This window comes from Garra rufa, chromosome 3, assembly GCF_049309525.1.
Source record: "Garra rufa chromosome 3, GarRuf1.0, whole genome shotgun sequence".
Taxonomy (NCBI): domain Eukaryota; kingdom Metazoa; phylum Chordata; class Actinopteri; order Cypriniformes; family Cyprinidae; genus Garra; species Garra rufa.
This window is the reverse complement of record NC_133363.1, coordinates 51,075,529-51,098,015: the sequence shown is the minus strand read 5'-3', so window position 1 is coordinate 51,098,015 and position 22,487 is coordinate 51,075,529. Positions and strand designations below refer to the sequence as shown.

The 22,487-nt window shown below is 36.9% G+C and overlaps 2 protein-coding genes across 2 annotated transcripts; one reads left to right on the top strand and one right to left on the bottom strand.

Annotated features, from left to right (window-relative positions):
- Positions 1–6,893: 6,893 nt before the first annotated feature.
- Positions 6,894–15,622, top strand: LOC141331605 (uncharacterized). Its single transcript, XM_073836654.1, has 11 exons — positions 6,894–7,720; positions 7,804–7,925; positions 8,091–8,243; positions 10,566–10,789; positions 11,936–12,087; positions 12,168–12,271; positions 12,385–12,445; positions 12,523–12,611; positions 12,686–12,820; positions 14,690–14,790; positions 14,941–15,622. Exons 1-11 carry the CDS (start codon positions 6,943–6,945, stop codon positions 15,416–15,418), a joined length of 2,397 nt encoding a protein of 798 aa, XP_073692755.1. The 5' UTR covers positions 6,894–6,942; the 3' UTR covers positions 15,419–15,622.
- Positions 15,613–21,611, bottom strand: zpax4 (zona pellucida protein AX 4). Its single transcript, XM_073836653.1, has 19 exons — positions 21,589–21,611; positions 21,428–21,510; positions 21,254–21,340; positions 21,036–21,163; positions 19,962–20,102; positions 19,801–19,875; positions 19,482–19,655; positions 19,260–19,356; positions 18,889–19,112; positions 18,628–18,781; positions 18,340–18,548; positions 17,835–17,952; positions 17,484–17,689; positions 17,252–17,369; positions 16,883–17,052; positions 16,702–16,799; positions 16,027–16,136; positions 15,801–15,950; positions 15,613–15,632 (listed from the first exon to the last, which is right to left on the bottom strand). The coding sequence occupies exons 1-19, from the start codon at positions 21,609–21,611 to the stop codon at positions 15,613–15,615; spliced, it is 2,385 nt and encodes a 794-aa protein (XP_073692754.1).
- Between the last annotated feature and the right edge of the window lie 876 nt (positions 21,612–22,487).

Here is a 22,487-nt window from a genome sequence, read left to right as displayed (position 1 = left end):
TCCAGGATCACAATGACAAAGGCTTCAAAAGATCAGAGGAACCAAGAGAAGACTGCCGCTCCGAAAAGTTAACCATCACTAACGCCTCCGCAGAATCTCTCTATGTCTTTCTCTCTGTCTATCTTACCTTAACAGTGCATCCCTCCTTCATTGACTCGTGCATGTAGCTCATAGAGTTCAACTGTCCTGCAGGCCTTGACTTCAGAACTAAGAGGTAGGTGACATCTTACTCTGTTTATGAACAAGACAACAAAAAACAAACAGCGAAGTGAGTTAGCAAGTGGTAAAACTGACTAATAAGTAGTGTTTTACAAGTATGTGCACATGTATTTCAGTTCTACAAACAAAGCTTTAAAAGACAGAGACATGGCTATGCGGACACTCGTGTTGTTTGTTTTTTCACCTTGAATGTAAAGCGATGTAGACGCTTGTGTTTGAAAGTCATAAGATTGTGCATTGCACCAAACTCGTAGACTTACGCAAAAACTGTTTCATCATAGATCTACATGTAGCATGAAAGCTTTCACTGGTGCTGAGGCCTAGTTTCGGAAAACGACTGGAGTATAGAGGACACATTAGATTCTCAGTGTGGATTGAATGGGGTATCTTTTTGACTAATGTATATCTTTTTATGTTTGATTAATGAACACCATCTTTAGTTTATGAGATGCGTACTGTGATAACATTCATTAGCATTTTCAACACTAATAATAGTTCGCTCCATGAGTATTTTCAACTGGCTTCTGCGAAATTCTTCGCATTGCGAAAGACAAAGTAGAATATTGATTATTTTCTGATCATCTGTAGACGGCGCGTGTCCTTGTGAGTCATTCTCATGAGAAACATAATCGGATTGCGTATAATCCTACGAGAAAAAGCTGTTTTTGGTTCTGTGCTCTAAGTACATAAACTCTATGATAAAGCAAAGCTTTTTATTTCTGTAAGTCATATTCAGAAATATTTTTGAATGGGTAAAAATATTTTTTTTGTAGCTTTGAGGATAATTTCTCACTGTCTCACCTTTAATGTGCAATGTAGTTCATTGAAGAGCTGCGTCAGTGATTATGGGTCTGATATTCCTGAACCACTAAGTGTGTGCAAGGTTCTTCCATTTAACACAAACAGTGGTCGGTATTTTTTGTTGATGGTGGACCATCTGAATAATAACTCAGGCTCTGATACTTCTGTCTTTTCCATACATTTCGTCTTTACACAACAGCGTCTAATAAGCGAACTTAAGAATTATCGGATGGTTTTTGTTATTATTACAAAGTATAATGTCATGTAGAGAATTCATGTAGTGATTCAGAATTGTTATTTATGAAATTAAACTCACCTGATGGATAAAATCCTACAACCGCCTCTATGATTCTGGTGCTGCATATTACTCATCCAAGCGATGATGATTCCTGAAAATATATAATTAAAAATTAGCCACAAAGTTCAGCGATTATACTTTACACTTGAAAAGAAAGGGAGGAAAAAAGATTAGAATTTAACAAAAATTCTTCTACTAACAGAATTGCAATAGTTTCTGCACTGTACCCTTTAACCTTTTTGGATATTTAAATTATGTCTACGCAAGTCTTTATTCTGTGAGGATGTTGACATCCACCAAGGGCATATTTCCTGTATACTGATCACTGCGGCCAAATTTAGCTTTAATATGCATGAGAAATGCTTAAACAGTACAGTGTTATATCTTTTTTATACAGGTATTGAATTGGTGGTGGGCATTTTGTGTGGCGTAAGTTGATTTTAAAACTCAGATCTCCATTATTTTGTATTGGGTCAAATGATGGTCACCAACAACAAATGAATTTTTTTTTAAATAATGAAATATGCAAAACAAAATGCAGAGTTGGTTTTATGTAAACTGACTCATATTTTAGGTCAAATGCATGAATCGCATATTCAGACAGTGCCAGACAAATAAATTTAAGAAATGTATTAGCTGGTTTAATCTATAGTAATCCTAAATCTCAATAATGTGATAATGTGTTCATTTAGAAATAAATTGTGTACTTGTATGTACTGTACAATCTTAAAAATAAAGGTGCTTTAAAAGGTTCTTCACAGCGATGCCATAGAAGAACCATTTTTGGTTCCACAGACGAAGAAGAAACGTTCAGTCAAAGGTTCTTTAAAGAACCATCTCTTTCTTACCTTTTTATAATCTGAAGAACCTTCTTTCGCCACAAAGAACCTTTTGGTTCTTCAGATGTTAAAGGTTCTTCTATGGCATCGTGAGGCATCTTTTTTTTTTAAGAGTGTAGGTTAGGATGCGAGGCTCTATGAGTCCTTAGGAACATCACTTAACAGTTGTTGCGTTCCAGTTATTTGACTATGAATATGTTTTACTAATTGAGTATGAAAGGCAGGATCATCAATTTAGGTAGCACCTGTTTAATATTAACAAAACAGAAAAAAAAGGAAGCTGTATCTGTAAGCCATCAGAGATAATGCAGATAATTACATCAGATAATTTTTTAGATATACAGTCAAACCAAATAAAGCAAAATGAAGTATGACCATTATTTGTTACATAACTTTTTATCAAGGTTATCAGACATTATCAAGATGAATTTATTCTGGCACAGTTTAACTCCTGTGTTCTTGTCATATTTAATTACCATTTTCTAAACTATAGCAAATAAATTGTGATAATGTGAGAAATTTTGAAGGTGTCTGAATAAATTTTGGTTTGACTGTAATTCATTTGTGATTATCAAGATGAATTTGTTCTGACACAGTTTAACTCTGAGTTCTTATCATATTTTATTACCATTTTCTAAACTATAGCGAATAAACTGTGATCATATGAAAAATGTTGAAGGTGTCTAAATAGATTTTGGTTTGACTGTATTTTATACAAATACTGGATATGGCGTGAAAATGTACGATTTTTTCAAAGCTGTTAAAAGGACAGATTGCTTCCGATGCCTGTTTATATGCATTCATGTTTAGCCTTTCGCAATAAACATTCAAACACATTAGAACTTCTGTGGAGAACTTGTTAAATGTACTATTTTCCAATAATAAAAAACAAGCAAATAAACAAACAATAATTTGACCATATCGGTGATAAATCTGATCAATAATCATTATATGGATGATACTGCAGTGACTCAGTGAGAAGCATACAGATGTTGTTCTCTCTGTCATTTTATCTTTTTCACGCTCTCATTTGAAAATCTTTTGAACAAAACCCCTCCAAAACATATTCATGTAATCGCATAAAAGCACACGTTCAAACTGTTTCTTTATTTAGGATTACTTTTGTGGATCTTTTAATGATAGATTTATCTAATTTGCATAAATCATATTCTCTCATATTCTATACTGTTTTTCTTTTACAGGTCTAACACTGATGCATTTGAAATAAGGATCGCCTTATATAGACATAATTTAAGCAAGGGTCACTTAGATAATGCGTAACATTTAGCACCGAAAAAGACTACCTATAAAAAAAAAATATCTGCAAAAAAATATTTTGGTCACACTTTATATTAGGTGGCCTTAACTATTATGTACTTACATTAAAAAATAAGTACAATGTACGAAATGTGGTCATATTGCATTGCAATACTTTTGCTTCTATTAAGGTGGGATATGGGTATGGTTAGCGACAGGTTTGGTGGTATAGGTAGGTTTAAGGGTGGGTTAGGGTGTAAGGGACGGGTCAACAGTGGTAATTACAGAAATTAATTACAAATGTAATTACATAGAGGTTTTCAAAAATATATAAGTACAATGTAAAAACATGTACACAATAAGTACATTGTGCCAAATGATTAATTTAAATGTAAGTACATGGGCACCTAATGTAAAGTGAGACCATACTTGAATGTAATTACAAAAATATAATATATCTGAATTGCAGATTTTGCTTCTTTCAACGGACTCCAGATAATTTATCGACTAACCAGTGTGCAAACACTTTGTGTTTGTTCTTTAATTTGAGTTAATATATTTTAACATTACATTATAGCTATTATATAAAATACCACCAGCAAAATGTAAACAATTACTAAACTAAAAACAGTTTAGTCTTTATAATAGTATATGCTATCATTACTTTAAAAGGTTACCGTTACAGAGCTGGGAAGACATGGACGGCCTAAGTATCACAGTTTCAACTGTACATTTATATTTAGTTACATTAAACAATTTAGTAGAAATATTTATGCAGTTTAAATGAAGAACCTCACAATGCTAGAAATTCATACTACAAGACCCACAAAAAGAATCACCAGTAGTAAAAGAGATTTTAATATCGTCATATTTCCAGCTATTCTCTTCTCTGACATGACATTTTGACCACATGTTGTCAATTGTAACTGGCTGGAAAGTTTGACTAATGAAATACAGTGGAAGCTCACTTAACGCATTAGCCGTTTCTGAATTCACTGATGTTTCAGAAATGAATTAATTGTTACTCCTCTTAAAATGCATCATCAGCACATCTCACTCTACATCAATCATAGGCAGACTATTAGAAGCGTATGAATTAATTAGATGCTATAGATTTGAGAGGACATAATTCGCACCTGTACAAAGCACATTCATTTATTTGCGTAACCTAAACTTTAGGATTTATTCAACGAGAGTTTTAAGTTCTCCTTTCAGTGTTCTCACGTCTTTCATTTTTTCAACGCATTCGTCTGTGATCTCTCTGCATGCACTAATAAAGGTTGTCTCACAGATAAGATAAACGGATTGATAGAATGATAGCGAAAAAAGAGAGAGGAAAAAAAGTCCAAACCGCTCTGCTGCTTTCCCCCTCCTCTGTTCAGTCTTTCACACATCTGACAGAAAACCAGAAAACAGCCTCCACACTCCTCTTTCCATCAATTGTATCCTATGTTGTTTTTGTCCCCCTTTAACCCACTCGCCCCTTTCCTCAGAATGAGCTGATCACGTATAGCTTTCAGGTATGCGATATTGAACATATTCATGGAGCAAAGCTGGTATTTCAAGTCATAAATGCATACACTCCCTGTTTTCAAATACAAAAAATAGTAGATTTTTAAAAGGCAAAAGCTAAAAACTAGGGCAGTGAGAGTAAAAAATCTACATTTCTCTGATCCAGGAATCCGTCTACTCTCTGCATATTGTCTTACACCTTTATTCTTTCACCCACATTATGCTAATGGTGAGGTTTGTGTAGGTGATTTCAGCAGGTACATTCATACTGTACTCACCACTGAATTAACATCACCCTCATCAGCCAAACTGCCAAACCTACAACCTGTGTGGGGGCCGTCCAGATTCACAGTCTCTCAAAGTTTAATGCCTCTGACCGAGATACGACACACGGAGACAGAGTGGGTGGACCAGCCTAGACCTGTCATTCAAAATAAAGATGCATGATTATGCTGAACTGCTGTAAAAATGATGCGAATAAGCTAGCATGAGAAAGAGAGAAAGAAAGAGAGCAGAAAGAGAGGGAAACACTATGTGTGGGTGGAAAAAGGGGTGCAGAGACAATGTATGCGGTATGGAAACGATTTTATATTGTGGGTATAAGCGGGATACACTTGCAGAAAGAGCGAGAGAGCGGAGGCGGGGTGTACGGAGGTTTCCCTTGTCCACTTCCTGTTCTGTCGTTCATGGTCAACTTCCCGTCACGTGATTTTGAGCAACCACAGATTCTCACTGGCGTAAACAGAGTTTGTCTTGTCGCCCACACAAACACATGCACAGAAAAACACACATGCATGCACAAAATCTCAATAAAGCAATTAAGTTAGTAATTTAACACAACCGTTCAAACACATACAAAAAAAAAAAATGCACAAACTTGTTCTTATGACCGACACACACACACTCAACAGGAAGCTTTGCCTCTCACTCTTGTCGTATACACTTACACGAACACCCACGCCTTACCTGCCAGTTTGACAACTCTTACGTTCTTTACACTCAAGTTACTAACCACAACAGATGCGAATCTCAAGATAACACTCTGAGCCGCAAGCACAATAAGCCCAAAAAGGCTTATAACCTGCAACATCATTGAAGACAGCATGCTTTCATCCTACAGCTTTTGTTAATTGTTAAAAAAAGTATAGTAAAGTAAATTTAGGGTGGATTCAACTCTCTTTGCTTTACCGTCTGTATGTTCACCATGAACAAGACCCTCACTGGACAGAGAGAGGATGGTGATCTATGGGAGAATGTGAGTATGCGATGTGATGGAGGAGAATGGATAAAAATAGACAGAGAAGAAAAAGAGGTTAAGGAGGAGAGCAAGACAGAAGAGGGAGAGAGGTATAGAAAGACAGAGATAGAGGGAGATCCGTGACTGCTTCCTCAGGATGTGGTTTTCGGTTCAGGGTTTTAAGGGAGGGGGTGACTCTATGACAACCGAAGACTAACCTTTTGATCGGTGGCACCTGCGAAAGAAATATGTGTGAGAAACTGTTTTCACGTTTAAGTATGATAATGCGCACAAGCGGCGAGGAAGAGCTAGAGAGAGCGGCTGCTTTCACACGTGGCTGTATTTTAATTCTGTTAGCTGGAGATGAACGGATAGCACACGAACAAAAGCAACAGGTAATGGACAAAGAAAGAGAAACGCTGGTGAGTACTAAACAAACAGAGCTGGAAAGAAAGATGAGAGAAAAAGTCAAAAGAACAAAGGCCGTTTGTTTTCTTTCGATAGCTGAAGACGATTCTCACTTGCAACATTTAAGTAACGTTTCCTTGTTTCCGTATGACTATTTGTCTTAAAATTCAATTGTAACAAAGGAAGACAAAGAGAAACTATTCAGCGGCTGGGAAAATATCTCAGTGCATTTGTTTGTGTGGTTTGGCTCACTAACGTTCATGAGGTTGAAAGGGTTTTGATGGCTTCTGATTGTCTCTGTGTGTCTTTTCAGTTTTCAGATGCTATGAGTGTCCTTTAACTCGAGGGTGCGGCCATTTGCAACACACCACATGGCTGACCATACATCTCCCGAGCCAGAATCGCTCTCCTTCGCTCCTATGTTTCGCCCTCAGACCGAAGGTCAAAGGTCAAGCCACAACCTTTACCAGCAAGGTTCAATGAGTGGGCTCGGGCCGTTTGAGGTCCCGTGTGAAGCCACGGATGGCACTGGAAGTGCTCTGAATGGAATAGATCAGTCGGGGAACGCTGCTTACTGGGGGAATACATCCCCTGTGTCCTCTATGGGACTGAACAGAAACAAGCCACAAGCAGGAGTTTATGAGACTGACTGGAGCTCTCACTGCCATCAACAAGAGGCATCAGAGAGTTATGAAACCGCTGTGCATCAGCAGCAAAAACTGGATTCTTTCTCCGAGGCCTTTTGCAGTCGTAGCACTTCCAGAATGATGGGTGGAGGAGAGCAGAGTGGCTTTAACAATGGTACTCCTCCATCACATGCCCTCTCCTTCCCTTTGGTTCTTAGCCCACCGCCAACGCCCCTGCCTCCTCCATCTTTTTCTCCTCCTAAACGACCTCAACACTTCTTGCCTGGCCAGATTTTGAGTCAATCACAGATACAAACTCAGTCGGATGGGGCTCTGCAGTTCTTTCCCTCTCTACCTTCGCCCTCCACCGGCAGGTTCAATCATCCCATATGGCTGCAGCTGCAAGCTGATGACAGCGAGAGCCTGGACTTAACGCAGCACCTCCAACAAGATTCAAACTCCACCCTGGTTTATTCAGAGCATGGAGGGACTCATCTGAAACAAATGAACTCCCTGCAGAAAGGTATGGTGCAATGTTTTGTCTCGCAATGCTGTAATTTTCAAATCTTAATTGTTTTTAATGAAACAAGTGCTTTTCTTGCATAGACTGTTCATTGCAAATGTCCCTCAACCCTGCACTGGTTCAACATCACCATCCTCAGACCTGCGTGCAGCAAGATCTGGGTCACGAGCACAGCACATCTGAAGATCACATGACATGGCCTCAGGTCTGTCATCTGCACATTCAGATTGTTAGCACAGACATCAATGGCTTTAAGATCATAGCAGTTCATTTAATCTTCATGCGTTTCTTATGCATTTTAAGCTGGATATGATGGCATGCAACATTCATTACCACCAATTATTTACAACCAATTTTTTCATTTTGATAGGTGGGGCAATCGTCCCATTCGTTTGGACCTTCTCTGCACCAGTCTAGTGTCCATGTGCAGGGGTCAGGGCCTGGAGAAGGAACACGATTTGGTTGTGGACTAAACTTCGGTCTTGGGTTCTCAGACAAACCTCTGGGGTCCTCCAGCACACAGGCAAGAGACCAATAAATTACTAAATTATTTTATACCATTCAAAAGTTTGGGTTCAGTAAGACTTCAAGGAAAGTTTAAACATACTACTAATACTTACTACTATAATGATCAATTCAATGGATCCTTGGTGAGTAAGTGGCAGTAAAGACATTTCTAGTGTTACAAATAAATTATATTTCAAATAAATGCTGCTTTTTAAAATGTTCTATTCATCAAAGAATCCTGAACAATATTATGATTTCCACAAAAAAACATTTCACAACAGTTTGCAATACTGATAATAATGAGAACTGTTTCTTGAGCACCAAATCAGCATATAGACCCATTTGTAGTAGATGTTACAGTTTCGTCACCGGCAGCTGTGCGCGCATTGTGGTAGTAAAACGCTGGTAACAAGTCTTGGGAAACAGGTAAAATCCATGGAATAAGAGAAAAAATATATTGCTGTGCCTTTGGATGTCAGAATTGGAATGCAAATCATTTTTTATAAAATACTGTCGTCAAAAACAGCATTTAAAGCTAAACACAGAAGTTCAAACGGACAGTCTATGAATGATTACTCTAATTTTAAAAGAAAAAATTTGATTTAAACAATTTGTCTATATAAAATTCAGTTCATAGAAGACATATCGTATTACAGTTACAGCATGAAATACTATTTAAATACCTAATTACCTATTTTCTCTCACAATTCTGATGTTTTTTTTTTCTCCACAAATGCAAGTTTATATCTCCTAGTTCGGACTTTATAACTCGATTTCATTCAACACAATTGCGAGAAAAAGTCAGTAATGTAATTTTTTAAATTCTTTTATTCTATGCCCTACATAGATTGCTACTTGATAACTGTCATTTTCTGCTACCAGATAAGCTCTGCCCGCAAAAAACGTCATCACGGTTTGCAAACACAGAATTTGTCTATTAAAATGATTTCTGAAGGATCATGTGACACTAAAGATTGGAGTAATGGCTGCTGAAAAATCAGCACAGGAACAATATACAATATTATTGTTTTTACAGCATTTTCGATCAAATAAATTACAACAATATGATAACATTTAACAACGTTACTGTTTTTACAGTATTTTTGATATATTTTGATGTATATTTTTGAAATAAACAACCTTAGTGAGAATAAGACACTTCTTTCCAAGAAAAAAAAAATTACAGTCACTAAATTTTTGAATGGTAGTATATGGTAAAAAATATAAACCACGACCAAAGTCTCAAAAAACGTGTTGGATGTATTTCTGTGCCAAAGCCGCTCCTTCAGGCTTCATATAAGTTTCAAAAAGTTTTTTTTTTTAGTATGGCCCTGTATGACATCATAAAGGGTGGAATTAGGTGTATGGGCAATTTTCCTGGAAGAGCGCGTGCACACATCAACCAGAATAAGAGCAAGAGCATGCCCATCAGCATGCTTCATTAATTAATTTGTTAGCTATAGTTAATTTAAGTCAATACATTTTTTGTTTCTGTTTAATTTATGTCAATGTTACAGTTTGCAGATGATCACTACGCAAAAGCTACCTGTGCTCAAGACTCTTCAGCTCCTCCCACGGCTATATACTACTTTATACAGTACTACTCTATAAACTACCAGTCAAAAGTTTTTTTATGTTAAGTCTCTTCTACTCACCAAGCCTACATTTATTTGATTTAAAATACAGCAAAAACAATAACATTTTTAAATATTTGTACTATTTAACATACATTTTAAAATGCAATTTACACTCATCATTACTCCAGTCTTCAGTGTCACATTATCCTGATGCTTTAAAGTGATGATAAAGACATTTATAATGTTACAAAAGATTTCTATTTCAGATAAATGCTGCACTTCTGAACTTTCTATTCATCAAATAAACCTGAAAAAATTCTACTCAGCTGTTTTCAACATAATAATAATGATGAGAATAATAAATGTTTTTTGAGCAGCAAATCAGAATATTAGAATGATTTCTGAAGAATCGTGTGACTAGACTAATTATGATAAAAATTCAGCTTTGAAATTTAAAAATATTACTGTTTTTGCTGTACTTTGAATCAAATAAATGCAGGTTTGGTGAACAGAAGAGACTTCTTTAAAAAACATTAAAAATCTTCCTGTTCAAAAACTTTTGACAGGTCGTGCAAGTACTCAAGACTAACATGAGATTGGCAAAACTGTTATATCCGCTTAAAAAAAAAAAAAAAAAAAACACTGACTGTTAACAGGTTGAAACCACAAGTATTTATGTTTTCAGCTCTTAAGCTGTGGTTGGCTCTATAGCATCATTTTAAGCAGAATTACTCACAAGCAGCTTTATTTGCTTCATCTAGAATGTTCCGAGTTCGGTATATACTGGAGTCCCATTCAACAGTGTAATCCAGTTGAGTAAAGAGCTCACGGAGAACTGGGAAGAAACTACATCTCACTATACACCACCTCCAATGCTGAACCCGACACGTAGTGGAACGGGGCTCTTTTGCAACCTACTGTCTTCCCTAGCTGTGGAAAACAGAGCACTGTGGACAGACGAGAGGAAAGATGATGACTCACAAAGGTGAGCATTCAAATGTTTGTTTGTTTGTTTCTTCTTAGTTTTGGTCGCTCATTGACGTCACACTGGAAGCTTTTTTTTTTTTTTTTTTTTGGTATTATGTCTAAAAATAATTATCTATTTGAAACAATGCAACAATAAACTGTCGGTAGAAACTTGGTGTCAAATTTTTTCTTTCTTGAATAGGTGAGCATCTGCTTGTTGGCATTTGGCGTTGTTCGCATGGTGGTCAAAAATTAGTTTTATTTCAGTGAAATGAATGTACTATACTGTAGTTTGATAATGTTTTTTTTTTAATATTGTGTTCTTTTATGTGATTTATGCCACTAAATTAGATTTATAGAATAGTTATGATCCACTTTTTGAACCAACTTAAACTGTCGTAAATCTCGAATGCCTTGGAGCACAGACTTTAGTCTGGTCTCTTTTTTTAAAGAAGACTTATAGCAGATAAGTGAAACAAAAAAGTAACAGAAGTTTAAGTTTATTATTATGAAAAATGCACAAAATACCATTTTTTTATATGCAATATATATTTTTAAAACTAGTGTTGCAAATTTGAGGTTGATATTTCCAAAAAAAAAAAAAAAAAAAAAAAAAAAGTATGATTTTGTTTTGGCTGCAATACCAAATGTTTCTACTAGATAAAATTAATGCACTTTACAGTAAGGTTTATTATTTTTTTTATTATGTTAGTTAATGTTAAATTTCAGCATTTAGTAATGCATTATTAACATCACAAGTTGTATTTGTTAACTTTAGTTAATGCACTGTGAATTAACAAACAAGCAATGAATGACTGTATTTTTATTAACTACCATTAATAAAGATTATTAAATAGTGTAAGAAATGTATTGCTCATGTTAGTTAATACATTAGTTAATGTTAACAAATTACATCTAATTGTAAAGTGTTACCAAATTAGCTTCCCATTCATTTCCATGTCATTTTTTTACTTTAAATAACACAAATGTGACTATTTTTCAGGACTATTTAACCTTTCACAATATGCCCATGATTTGTTTTGTGTGTTCAAATAGAAAAAAACTATATTTTGGCCAAAATTGACCAAACAACACCAGAGCGTTAAGAAATGTGTCAAGCGTTTGAGATGATTTCATTAAATTTTCTTGTACATTCACACTCCAGGTGCATAAATATAGGCCCAGAGTTCCAAGCGGAGTTGCCAGATCTGATAAAAGGGAGAGAGCATGAGGTGTGTTCAGAGGAACCAGTCATGGAGGAGCTGTTATGGAAACCTTGGGCAGAGCTAGAGGAAAATGACACCCTTTTACAGCATGGTAATCACAATACAAAATATTTCACCTACCATTAAACCACTAGTTTCTTCTTTAATAATGAGTGTGATCTCTAACCTCAGTGGAGAATCTTCTTGACCTGAGTGCCTCCAGTGTTCTACCAGGAGGTGGCGCCAATTTGGAACTTGCTCTTCACAGCCTTTCTCATTGCCAGGGAAACATTCTAGTAAGTGCAATATTCATAATTAGATTATGATATTTTGTGATTGCTTCTGTATCCCTGTATTGCACAAAATAATGCAGCATAATATTTAGTTTCATTATTTTTCCTGCTAACAGGCAGCGCTGGAGATGCTGTTATTTAAAGACTCCCCTCCATCAGAGAACTATCACTATTCTGGTAAACACACATTTGTTGATAATCCAAAACTTTTACAGTCAGTATTATAAGACTAATCCTGTTTCTTTTCCATTTAGGGATGGATACGTGGACTTTGAGTGAACAAAGACTGTTCCATAAAGCATTTGCAATTTATGGAAAAGATTTCTCCTTTATACACAAAATGGTAATATATCAAATATTTACATCTAAAACACCAAATATCAGAGACCGGAGTATTTACAGTTCTCCTACTTTCAGGTGAGAACAAAGCAGGTGTCACAGTGTATTGAATTCTACTACAACTCCAAGAGGCTTGCAGAGAAACAAAACAAGCAGAGGGAGAGAGAAAAAGAAAGCTTGGAGGAAGAGAGAATTGCAGCTGTCATCAGTCAGGTAAGACTTATTTTGATTATGCTATCCGGTTAACCCATGAACGAGTACGTAACAGTTTTTATCATTTAGGCTGATTTTTAAGCAATTTAATGCAAAAATGTTAACGATATTCAATTCCTTTAACTGACCCAGTTTGCGCAGCCTTACATAATAGCACACAAAACAAGCTCTGCACATTAAAAAAAATGCAAGTTTTACAGAACACTTATATTTAACTGTATTTTTGTTAGATTACTTTTAATAGATTACAGTTGGTTCGTAAAATATTTCATACGTGTTTGAGTTTTGCTTTGAACAGCAGGTGACGCCAGCGTGTAGTATTCGGACAGCTTTGCAACAAAGAATCATTTGCAAAGAATCGGTTCAATTGATTCAAAGTTTTGAAAAGCTTCGTTTTTCCCAAAACTATTAAAAAACATGTTATGTACAAAACATCTGAAAAATAGCAGGGGTCATACGGTGAGCAGCTTAGGAACGGTGTATTCCACCAGTTGTCCGAAACTTTGTGTTTGTTTGAAGCGTTTAGTAAACATACTAAAAAGTGACATACTAAAAACATAGTTTAGGAAGGTCTGCCGTGTCATGTGCTTTGAAAGATGTGGCGTGTGGTGTTAAATGCGTTTGAGAAATGTTTTTCCACCGTGCATGACTTACATTTTACGGTCATACTCATATCCTCGTCTGTAGTGAGAAATTCGGGAGAAAAGTCTCGCCTTGACAACAAGCGAGTCTACAGTAAATTTCACTTCATGAATGCGCATGCGCGACAAACGGAGGGATTATAAATTGCAGCGGTATGTAGACGTAAGATTTAATTTAATTAATTTATTTATGAAGAATATTAGAAACGTGCTAGAGAAAGTAGATAAAATGCTTGTTTTGGCCGAACATTTTTTCCTCTTAGCAGCTAGAGCAGTGGTTCCCAACCACGTTCCTGGAGGCCCCCCAACACTGCATGTTTGCCTTGTCTCCTTAATCAAACACACCTGATTCAGATGATCATTTCATTAGTAGAGACTCCAAGACCTGAAATGGGTGTGAAAGACAAAGAAGAGATGCAAAATGTGTAGTGTTGGGGGCCTCCAGGAACGTGGTTGGGAACCACTGAGCTAGAGGGTTTGCACTTCCGTCACGGTTTGGTCAGTTATCCAGATGCTGGGCCATATTGGTGGTAGTCAGATGTAAACAACATCATAGATTGCACAGTTAAATGTACTACAGAGTACCTTGTTCTGCTAATTTGTTGTCTAAACCACAGAAAAAACGTGAGGAAACTGCCAAATTACACAAAGGACTTTAGCAGGAAATTTAAGGGTGCAATATTTTGACAAACTAAAGTCAGGTGGTACTAAATATGTGGTAAAGATACGTACGAGCAGTATTAAGATATTGGCCTAATATAACACCTGCCGGACCAGAAATAAACAAAACATTAAATGTTGTCAAGAATCATCTTGCCCTGGAAATTCTGGTTCAGTTTGGCTAACCACATACAACTTTTAATGCTCAGTTTTTTGCCAAAAGTTTAGAGCGCAGTCTATAGTACTCCAAATGTTTCTCCTCAGTCCAACCGATTTGTACAGCCTAAAACATGACAATTGACCATTTTCATCAGCAAAATATGCAAGCTTCATTCGGTTCAGTGGCATTGTTTATGTTCAGTGCTGCCAATATAGTCGATTGATGCATTGTAAAAACTTTAAATGGCCTACAGCCTTTGATATGAACATTTTCTGGAGGATGGCATTGGGCACCATGTGGAATAAATCACATTTTAATAAAGAAATGTAGATTAGTTGCAGACCTTTTTAGTAATACATTACAAAATGTTGTTAAAAGCAGGCTATTGAACATCTTACTCCTCCACAGGTTCCTTCAGCCCCAAAAACATTGGTTAACCAATCCAGTATTGACAGACTGATTCATACGCCATCACTTCCCACAAGCTTCCCCTGTAAACAATGTGGAAAGTAAGTATGGACAAATTTGCCTGTTCTATTTTAGTATGTAATGGTTTGAAAGTCATGGTATTGGTTTCAAAAGCAAACACATGTTTGTTTTGGACATTAATTGGCATCCAGCCTTCCAATTAACCTTGCAAATTGTCTTTTTTTTTTTAGGATGTTTTATAAAATCAAGAGTAGAAATGCTCACATGAAGATCCACCGGCAGCAGCAAGAGGACTGGAGGGAAAAACTACAGATACACCCAAACCAGCACCACAACCTTAACCTGACCAGAGCACTGGCTCATCCAAACCAGCAAATCCTAACCCAGACCCACCATCAGAATCACATCCTGACCCAAAGTCTGATTCAGAATTTGGTCCAGTCACAAAACCAGCTGGCTTTTCTTCAGAGCACAAAGACTCAGAGTGCATGCCCAACCAGCAGTACCAGCTGCATGGCTACTACCCAGAATCCACAGATTGTGCCCAAAGCACCTCCCTTACAACTCCACGCTGGACATCAGCAGACATGGGGCTCCCTGCACGGTGTAGACACAGGAGGCCTGTTCTATAACAGAGGCTCCATGGTAAATGGGCTCCATTTGAGCATTCAGGACAGCATCAGTAAACCATGGGCTGATAGCCAATAACTGACTTGTACAGTTTAAACCTTTAATGCCATAAGATATTTCTGCTTTCAAAAGTGTTTCAAAGACTAAAATGTAATAGAAAAAAAAAAAAAAAAAAAAAAAAAAGGATGCCAAAAGTGCTTGAAGAAAAGTGCTTTTATTTTAAACGGCACAAGACAAACACTTAAGATAGGTTTTTAAATATCACATCAAATCTAAAAGCCTCCATTAGGTCCTGGGGGAAAACAAAAACAAAGTGTTACTGTAAATAAACTTCCATTTCAGTTGTTGCCTTAAAGTAAAATGAACTTGGTTGTACAAGTTAACTTGCATTAAACTTCAACTTGAAAATTAAAATTACTCAACTTATTCCAAGTTTAGACATACTAAATACAAATACTACCTAATGACCACTGGGCATATTCGTCTAGGGGCGGGGTCCACTGGCTCACTCGTGAATAGTCAGCCGGTTTCCTTGCAACAGCTGACTGAAAAGAGGGATTCATAATGCTTTGTTTCTGTGGTTGCATGGGCTTGAGCATTTGGGGAGAAACTGAAAATAAAAAGACATCAAAATTATAGGCACTTAAACATCAAATGGCTCCAAATATTTAAGCCAATTAACTTGCCCTTCACAGGGTCCTTGATTTGTCCAATTCCAGGCATCTCGGCACTAAACTTCCGGTCCACAAAGAGACTTTCAATGCCACGTACTGGGTAAATGCACCTCAAGGTCACTCTAAAAATCAAAAGATCTTGGGAATAGCTGAATCACAGTTGCACAGATGACATTAAACATTAAAGAGACAGTTACCCCAAGAGTTTTGCAAGACTTTGTCGTTACAAACTAATAAGACCTTTGTTCATCTTCAGAACACAAATTATATTTGATCAAATCTGAGAGGTTTCTGACCCTGCATTGTGAAATTAGGAGATTGTTTAATTAGTCCATGTGACAGTGGTTCAACTAAGTTTATGAAGCCAAGAGAATACTTATGCTTGGGGGGGGGGGAAAAAAAAAAAAAAAAAAAAAAAAAAAAAATAATAATAATAATAATAATAATAATAATAATAATAATAATAATAATAATAATATTCTCAATGGTGGCAGACCGTCCTGGGGGAGAAGAAAGTGTTGAATAAAGTTGTTTTCTTTGCACACAAAAAAAAAAGAACTTATAGCTTCATAAAAGCTCACGGACATAAAATCTTAATTTGTGTTCCGAAGGTCTGAGTAATTAAAGAAATTTATTTTATTTTTTTTTGGGGGGGGGGGGGGGTGAACAGTCCTATTAATAACATACCTGTATGCAACATCTCTTGTGATGACTGGCCTGGTGTCAGTGGAATACAACTCATGAAATATCATCTCATTTTCATAGGTCACATACTGATGATCAACCTGAATAGCAAGAAGTTGAATAAAGGAATTTGTACTTCTCAGATTTCACAGAAAACAAACCCAGATAACCCTTTCAACCTTACTTGAAATCTAGTGCCACAAGTGTTAAGTCCAAAGGAGAAGAGGACTCTGGCTTCATCAGTTTCTTGGGGTCTGCAGCGTCGGTCCAATAGTGTGGTTCTGGCAGGGACTGCAGAAGGTACCGCTTTTGTGATGTCACTCACTACAGTCATCACACCATCAGTTGAGCACACTGCAAGGATGAGGAAACACTTCAGCTGTGAGCAAACTAGAACACTGCATTTATCAGTTTACACAACCTTTTACCACTCCATCCCTAGACCAGTATTAGATTAGACCTCAGAAACTAGCTTATTTAAAATATAAATAAAGTGCTTCCTGATGCAATCACCACAGATTTGGGGGAAGTAAATAAGAGCCGTTTACATTACCCAAAAGCTCAGTGGTTTGGAAGAGGCAGCGTTTGGACGAGGTCTGCTCAATCGCCAGGGTTTGAGCATTTTTGGTGAGAAGTTCAAAAGTGCCGTAAAACTGCTGCAGAGTGATATCCTATAACAGAGGAAGATTTCATGTTAAACTTAAGCCACACTGTCACAACTTGTGGCAATTCTAAGAATTTTAAAATGTTTTTGCAGCTGTGCCATGCTTGTGGTCAAGTTTAACCTCATAGACGTATCCTATGGTAAACAGAGGCACATCCAATATAAACGTGGCGCTATCATTGTTCAGGATGTAGCCACGCTCGGATGCCAGCTGTGGGGTCAGCGTGTAGGACCCAATGGCAATGTCCCACAAGTAGTCGTACTGATGATGGTCCTTCATGAAGCTTATGCCATTGTCAGCACACATGCTGTCAAACACTGGAGGTACTGTAAAGACAATTAAAACACCCATTCAATGTATGGAACACATTAAGTAACTATATTAGTATAGCACAAGTGTTTGAGCCTTCTGAAAATGGACATGAGAGCAACATCTAAACCACTATGATTTCGAAAGGTTAATGGTTCTTACGGGCATCAATGATGAAAGCCGACACTGAAGAATAGTGGTAATAGGCCTCCATTTGAGGCATGATGTTCAAAGTCCATTTAATTTCCAAAGAATACTCAAAATAGCCTTCCGAAATGTACTGGAAGAAAGAGAAAAGACAAAGATTGAACACACTGGTCTGAAATTAGGGCCACTTAGTCTTAAAAGCATGCGACAAGTCCATAGAACATGGTTTTGTATAGTATATAGTTGTAAAATGATATCCAACACGGATTCACATTAAGCAGTAGAAAATATAGATATTGCAAAGGCATCTTATTAGACAGCTCTTTATATAAATTTGGATATACAAGCATCGGTCCAACTTTATCTCAATTGCTTGAGTGGTCGCAAAGCCTACATTAAAGATAGTTCTAACCTGGTAAAATGTGAATAAGGCAAGAAGATAAACATTACTTGCAAAACTGCTTTGAAAGTCTATTATGAAAAGTACTGACCTAGAAAACTCGGTAAAAAGCAAACGCACCTGCTTCACAACAAATTGGTCTTCAAATGGCACCCTAAGGATGTACGCAAAGGTATTATTTTCTTCTGAGACTCTTGTGATAGAGTACCCCATCTGTGCAGCAGTCAACACAGAGATCTCCTGCCCATTCAGCGCCACGGACACCAGTTCCACATCAAAAGGAATATTACCCAGGTAGACCTGGAAGACTCGCTCCTCAAGGGTCGTTTCTGGAAGAGACAGTACAGATGTAGTAAACAATCACCCAAGGAGAAGCAGTGATATGCCCAAACACAACAGGTTACTCACGGTTAACCGAATAGGGAGGACGAGGAATTGGTGGAGTAGCCATCTGGCGAACCGCGTTGTGCTTGGTCGCCACACCATGTTGGTCCAAAAACATTTGCTGGTAGGTTAGCTGGACCATGTACATCTCATTATACACATTGTCCATCACAAAGCTCTGTAGAAAAAAGTAAACATTTGATTCATAACCTCTTAATCCATTTACTATACCTTTGGATGTTTTGAGTCCAGGATCATATATGGATAAAACACCATGGATCATACCTTTCTTATTCCTCCCTCAGCAGCATACGGGATGCTACTGTCTACAACCTCATCATTGACCGTCACAGAGTAGCCTCGGTCTGTCGCATCCTCTTCATTTATGACCTCACTGTCAACTCCCATGCCTATGTACTCACTCCTTAACTCAGAAGGTCCAACAACCAGAGGAGTCATTACTGCAGGGGTCCTCCAGTGAAGTTTGTAGCCATCAAAAGAGCCTTCATCTGAAAGTCAATAAAGGCCATCTAAATATGAAATCTGAAGACAGCCCTTACAACTCTGCAAAGAGTGAGTAACAGATGAGAGAAAAAAAAAAAAAAAAAAAAATAAAATAAAAGGGGGGGTGCTGAAACAAAAACACTGGTTCTTACCCAGTGAACAGGCAGCAACTAGGTCAACCATGACCACCATCCAGTTCCTTTTGAAAAACACTGTGGCTTGGATAACTTCAACTGCAACATTATTGACCTGAAACATGTTCGATGCAGCAATTGTGATTACACGGAAAACTTAAATGCGTGTACTTTTGAGATCAAGATCAGGTCACGTGCCTTTATTTCCAGGGAAATTAAAAATGGCATTAACCACCATACCATTTTTACTGAAGCATAAGGTTGTCCAAAGGTTGTTCGAAATACAAGTCTGCCAGGTGTGACCGTTATGAAGTAGCCCAGAGTAGCAGCATCTTCAGTTGACATGACTGCAGAAGATCGCGGCCCCTCTTGTTGAAGAATCACCTGCCAGGTCTGAACAGCTGAACTTTGGGCCTGGAAGGAAAGAAAAAAAAAAAAAAAAAAAAAAAAAAAAAAAAAAAAAAAAAAAAAAAAAAAAAAAAAACCACACACACAAAGACCATTTAGACAAAAAATAAAAAAAACCCACACCACACACACAACCACACTAGCTACTTACAACAGCGTAAGCTGCAGAGAAGTCTTCTTTAATACTGCCAGCTGTGGGACAAGGTAGATCAGGTCTCACAGACACCTAAAACGGGAGAAAAAAAAACTTATACAAAATAAAAAGCTACAAAAAGCAGGGTATAAACACCATATGAAAAGTCATACTCATACCTCCATGTAATTTTCCTCACAAGTAACCTCTCTTGGAGAGAAAGGAGGCATGGAGCAAGTCTTGGAGACATTGAAAAATGACTCTTTGCCACTCTGATCCATGATGAACACACCAAACATGAAAGTGAAGACCTCATCATTCTGAGAAAAATAAATAAAAAAAAACAAACACTACACAGTCAAACCAAAATCTATTCAGACACCTTCAACATTTCGCACATTATCAGTTCATTCGCTACGGTTTTGAAAATGATAATAAAAGGAGGAACTCAAGAGTTAAACAGTGTCTGAACACATTCATCTTGAATCATGTTATAACTTTGATAGAAAGGTATGCAACAAAACATGGTCAGGTCAAATTTCTGTTCACAAATGAATAAATTTCACTGGTAGTCCACTGTATGAAGAATTTTTGGGTGCAATATTTTGCTATTCTCACTAACATAAATGAACCGTGTGTCCTAGTGTGTCCTGCACACACTAGTTTAACTAAATACAAATTATATCCGGTATCTGAATAATTATTGGTTTGACTGTACTTGATACACAATAGATGGCTACTTGATAAAGTAATATTTTGAAATGCGACAACTACATTTTACATTGTATTCCTGATACACAAAGCTGAGAGGTCAGTAGACATTACACCAGTCTGGTCACACAATCCAAGACATAATATTTCTAATTAATGCCAAAAACAATCATGCTGAATAATTGCAAACGGTGATGGATTTTTAGGAGTCTCTGAACTAAAAGAATATAAAACTAATAAAAAACCTATTTAAAGTTGAACTGATCAAGTTAAACAAATCCTTCATTAATAAAAGAGCATTTTTTCCCCTAAACAAATATGGAAACTTGTAATATGCTGCAAATATGCTTTTGATCTAGTGACAGTAAAGACTTAAATAGTTATGAAACCTCATTTCAAATAAGTTTAAATATCTATATAAAAACCAACCACACCACACCTCTTACAGACCCTAACCTTAAACCTTTTAACCAATAGTGTAGGTCACACTCAAATGAGCATTATGCTTAAAGCAGTCCATCATTATGGAACGCATTCTGTACCTGATTGTCCGTGTGACAGGAGAAGTATGAAGCTCTAAGAACAGCACGACCCAGAAGAGGCTGGACAGAATAAGCGTAACCGCACTGAGGCCCATAGCTCTCTGTGATAGGATACGCACCTGTGGCATCTAAGAGACCAGAAAGAACAAGATGAGGAACAACAAAAATAGTTCAGCTATAGAAGAACACTAAATTTACAAAATTAGATTCAAACGCACCAACGGCCTCAAACCGAGGTTCACTGCCAGGTGGTATATCTACTGAGATGAACAGGGATAGGGTTCTGCATTCAACCACAATGGGAACTATGATCAAAACAACAGACAAAAACACAGTTTGAGACATGAAAACACATTAAACTTCAATTGAAACATCTTTCTGAAAGCTCTTACCTTGTGGTAGTCTGGATGATTGTTGTGCGTTTTCAGAGGCAAGTAAAGCACAAGTTACTGCACACAGAAGAAGCAGCAGCCCTCTAATGAGAAACAAACAAACCCAAGTTGCTAATGGATTCATGCTACACACAGCAAAATAAGTCTTAGAAAACAATTACCCTGAAACAAATCCAAAAGCCATAGCCACTGATTAACTTAAGTGTCTGTAGTGTGGTAGCCTAAAAGACTACCAAAACTACATTAGCACTAAAACACAATATCCTGAGCTACACGGCTAAGAATGACAACATGTGACTGCTGGCTAGATTTTAAATGTGTAATGTGATTGACTTGTTAGCAGTTGGATGTGTTGATTGGATACTATTGGGCTACTTCAATTAACTCATGGCTTGCAGTCACTGGTTATCTTTTTAAAAGAACGTCCTTGTCGGCTGAAAGCTCCGCCCATCATCCAAAATTAAAAGAAATGCTAATTGCTGAAAATTAAAAATACGGATTATTTTTATATATATACAAATTGCTTAGATTTATGACAACAACCATATTTTGTTACACTATGTCTTTGTGAGTTCTCCATTAGAACTTCATCTGTTCAGAAACAACAAAACGACCAATGAGAGAAGAAAAAACACCAGAAAAATGTCTGAATAATGACCGAAATCAAAGGTCTGCACATATGGTAGTCATTGCTGTTGTCATAAACTGTTAGGAAAGAGAGAAAGAAGAGCACAGTTTAGATATTTGCGGGCTGATATTTTTAGTCTAGCAGGCTGATATTTGTTGGCTTGTATAAAATAAACAAAAGTAAGTAGGAATAAAATCACTGTAAAACAAGTAAAGGAACAGGAAAGTTGAGGTGTAATTTAAGTGTACTAACCAAGCCAATTTAGATAAAATTGTTCCAACCACCCAGCACTTTAACATTAGATTTATACATACTTACATTCATAATATAGGCTATATCTAATCATTCGTTTCTTTCGGTCTTTAAGTTATTTCACTCATTTTAGCCGTTTATTCTTATTTAGTAGTTTGAGATATAACATTTTCAGCTATA